Raw genomic sequence first — 3838 nt, forward strand, 5'->3', positions numbered from 1 at the left:
AGAGGATGGATGAGAGAGGGATAATAAGCAAGCAAGTGAGGCCTCTTTATAGACGAGACGTCCCGTGAATTTTTTTTAATAATTTTTTTTTGGCACAATATCTCAAAAGATAATCAACCCAGATGAGAAGAGTTCGATAGTTGCATTTCATTGAAGTACACTCCTCGAGTGGTACAGGCATCTCTCTCTACCTAGATAGATAGATATATGTATTTGCATATGAATAAATGAATAACCGTCTGCCACCTCACCCCCGCACAAACACGACACTGTAATGACTGATATGCTTTCGTAGACAGATCAGGATGCCCAAACAACTCTTCTCAACGCCTGGGAGAAGGAAGAATCGGTCTTGAAAGAGAGAGAGAGAGAGTCCCGAGAGTCCCAGGTCAGAATCTAGGTGGTTGTGAACACCGCCAGTTGACTTCGGAGAAAGGTTAGCTATTTGTACGGATGATGATGATGAGGGAAAGGGGGAGGAGGGGGGGTCTGTGGCTTAAGACGTACCTCTGCGGTCCCGCCGGATGTCTTTGTGGACGGACTCGGCTCAGGAGGTACTACTTCATGAGTGGGAGTTTGGGAGGCTCTCAAGATCGCGGCCCGTGTGATGATTTGGGAGGCTCTCAAGGTCGCGACCCGTGTGATGATTCGGGAGGCTCTCAAGATCGCGACCCGTGTGGTGGTTTGGGAGGCTCTCAAGATCGCGACCCGTGTGATGATTCGGGAGGCTCTCAAGGTCGCGACCCGTGTGATGGTTTGGGAGGCTCTCAAGATCGCGGCCCGTGTGATGGTTTGGGAGGCTCTCAAGATCGCGGCCCGTGTGATGATTTGGGAGGCTCTCAAGGTCGCGGCCCGTGTGATGGTTTGGGAGGCTCTCAAGATCGCGGCCCGTGTGATGGTTTGGGAGGCTCTCAAGATCGCGGCCCGTGTGATGGTTTGGGAGGCTCTCAAGATCGCGGCCCGTGTGATGGTTTGGGAGGCTCTCAAGATCGCGGCCCGTGTGATGATTAGGGAGGCTCTCAAGGTCGCGACCCGTGTGATGGTTTGGGAGGCTCTCAAGATCGCGGCCCGTGTGATGATTAGGGAGGCTCTCAAGGTCGCGGCCCGTGTGATGATTAGGGAGGCTCTCAAGATCGCGGCCCGTGTGATGGTTTGGGAGGCTCTCAAGATCGCGGCCCGTGTGATGGTTTGGGAGGCTCTCAAGGTCGCGACCCGTGTGATGATTTGGGAGGCTCTCAAGGTCGCGACCCGTGTGATGATTAGGGAGGCTCTCAAGGTCGCGACCCGTGTGATGGTTTGGGAGGCTCTCAAGGTCGCGACCCGTGTGATGATTAGGGAGGCTCTCAAGGTCGCGGGCTTGATCTTTGATAGGAGCAGCTTCCGTGGCCATCAAGAAGGCGAGGAGGGGGAGCGCGGCGGAGAATCTCATTTTGGCGAGGAGTGAATGATTGAAGAGCTTGTTCGTTTGTTTGTTTGAATGAATTGATCGTGATGAGGAATTGTAGAATGCGAGGATCTGGGACTACTTTATACTGCCTTCCAGGCGTATGGAGGAACCCACAATGGCTTTCAGATCAGGGGTTTCTAGAGAGTTTCTTGTCCTGTGGACTCCTAAGAGAAAAGCCTAGAAAATTTGTTCTTATATCTTACTAGTTTGCCCAAAAGTTGCCCGGATACAAGGCAGTTAGTAGTATCAAGACGAAGCCCAGCACGTCTGATGAAGGCTTCTGCAGGACCTCGCTACAGGTACTCAATCATTTCACGAGTCGGAACCATATAAGAAAAGAGGGCCCAGTTTGGCATTAAAGAGAGCCAACCAGATACAGGATTCCGAGCGAGTTAGAGCAGAATTAAGCATAAGATTCGCCAAAAGCATGTTCTGAGAATGTCAAATATGAGAGAATTAGAGCTAAATCATGGCATGAAATAAATTGAATGCATATTGAAGCCTTGGCGCGACGAGGTCGCCATTTAGTTGTACTAATAGGTACGAGTCTCGTCAAAGATCACCAACGCAAGTCATTAATTTTACTTGAAAACAAAGGCTGAGAGGATTAGAGCAAAATGAAGGCATAACGCGCGCTAAGAGCGTGTTCTGGTGGCCAAGACAGCTGCAAAAACGATTTACATGGTTCAAATTCCTGGAAATACCGAGTACCGAACTTGCTTCATACACAACAACTATTGACTCTATAGTCTTTTTTGAAATTTCGAGAGTTATGTAGCAACTCAAAGTTACATTCTTGATTGTGTTTCATCGATTGTTACTACCCCCTCCCATGAATAAATGTCGAAATTATAATTTCGCAAGGGATCTTACCAGGCTTAAACCAATCAACTTATATCTTTGAGCCAGTATTTAGTCTATACAGTGGAGTCGACAGGGCTTTGAGCCATTAAGAAACCACCGCTCTATGATTTATGGGCCTAAACTGGGTCCGAAATTTATTCATGGGAGGGGGTAGTAAATTGTAGTTCAAAATCGGCTCAAGTGAAATGCAGCAAGGCGAGGGGACTAAGGTTTAAAAAGCGAGTGAGTTTTCACAGCCGCCCTTGGCGAATACAACTTCATCTCACTCACACGACCCTTTTAGCAAACTTAATATTCGAAGCCCCTCTTCCCCGCCAACAACCGTCGGCTCGGGATCCATTGACTCTATAGGCTACAGCACCGATCTCAAGTCATCATTACCAATTGTATTTATATCAATCATTCTATCATGGCTCAAAATCTGCTCAAGTGATATGCGAGATGTAGCATTTATTATTATTATGGCTGTGCACTTCCATGGGCTGGGCAAAAGCGACTTTGTAGTGCAGGAAAATAAGATAGGCCTTATGTGGATCATCCGTTCGGGATGGAGTTATCAATCTCTCGAGAAGGAGGAGCAGACACACACCGATAGCTCAAAGTCCACACTCTCGACATTCCCATGTCAGGAGAAATCCTGTTTTGAGCTGGTATTTACTACTAGTACTTGAGATCAAACTCGAGCTTCGTCGATTCTTATGGGTCCGTCCTACCTGCACGGACACGTCAAGACCCTGACCTCGACCCGATGCTCCGCAAGAATCCGGTACTTACTCCTCTTGACCAAAAAGCATCATCGGCTTTTAAGGTGAGATGAATACTCTCCTCTGCCACACTACCTCTTTCATGATATGTCAATCGCAGCTTTGCTGAACCCAACAACGGTATCACATGGACCTTGGACTGCGGAGCTACCTACCATAGTCAAAACACGTATACTTAGAGCTGCGGCGTCCACAATGGTTCCGAAAATCCGAAGCAACAGCCACTCAAGAAGATGGTGATATGCCGAACCCAAGCTCGAGTGCATTGGGAGAAACTCTTGACTCTCAATACGCCCTCGAAATAGCTCAGGCTTGGCTGCCTCGGCCCCGTATGTCCCCAGAGCCAGCTTCACACTACGCGTACTCTCCTCTTATCAGATGATACCAACGATCCTGGAAAATGAAGATCCAGAGGCATTTCGACAGTACTAGTGCTCCCGATGGTAGGCTTCCCTCATTGCCATTGACGGACCTTGTTCAGGTCACTGGAAACTTACTCGGAAGTCCCCCATTCCAGTCACGCCTCCGAACTCCCGCATAATCACTGGCCTGCGTCTCCGACGACCGCTTATAGTCTTCGAAGAGCTCGACAAGGTGACAGCCGAATTCTTTCTTGGGACAAGCTACCAAAGATTGCCAAAAAAGAAGCGTGTGGACCGCCTAATTCCCAATCCCGCCGATGATGTGCCAAAGTCGACTTCGCTACTTCAAACTCGTCTGCTTCTGCTAATAGGTAAAGTAAAAAAAAAAAAAACCCCCCCGG

At 48.7% G+C, this 3838-nt stretch overlaps 1 protein-coding gene across 1 annotated transcript; it reads left to right on the forward strand.

The window, feature by feature from the left end:
* Window positions 1-607: 607 nt before the first annotated feature.
* On the forward strand, window positions 608-1444 carry L3040_006365 (uncharacterized protein; the record flags this gene model as incomplete). The annotated part of the gene is made up of 1 exon (XM_066154083.1): window positions 608-1444. The coding sequence occupies one exon, from the start codon at window positions 608-610 to the stop codon at window positions 1442-1444; it is 837 nt and encodes a 278-aa protein (XP_066011070.1).
* Window positions 1445-3838: the final 2394 nt, after the last annotated feature.

The sequence above is a fragment of the Drepanopeziza brunnea genome, assembly GCF_022702325.1.
Source record: "Drepanopeziza brunnea f. sp. 'multigermtubi' strain 214-2 chromosome Unknown ctg11, whole genome shotgun sequence".
Classification (NCBI taxonomy): domain Eukaryota; kingdom Fungi; phylum Ascomycota; class Leotiomycetes; order Helotiales; family Drepanopezizaceae; genus Drepanopeziza; species Drepanopeziza brunnea.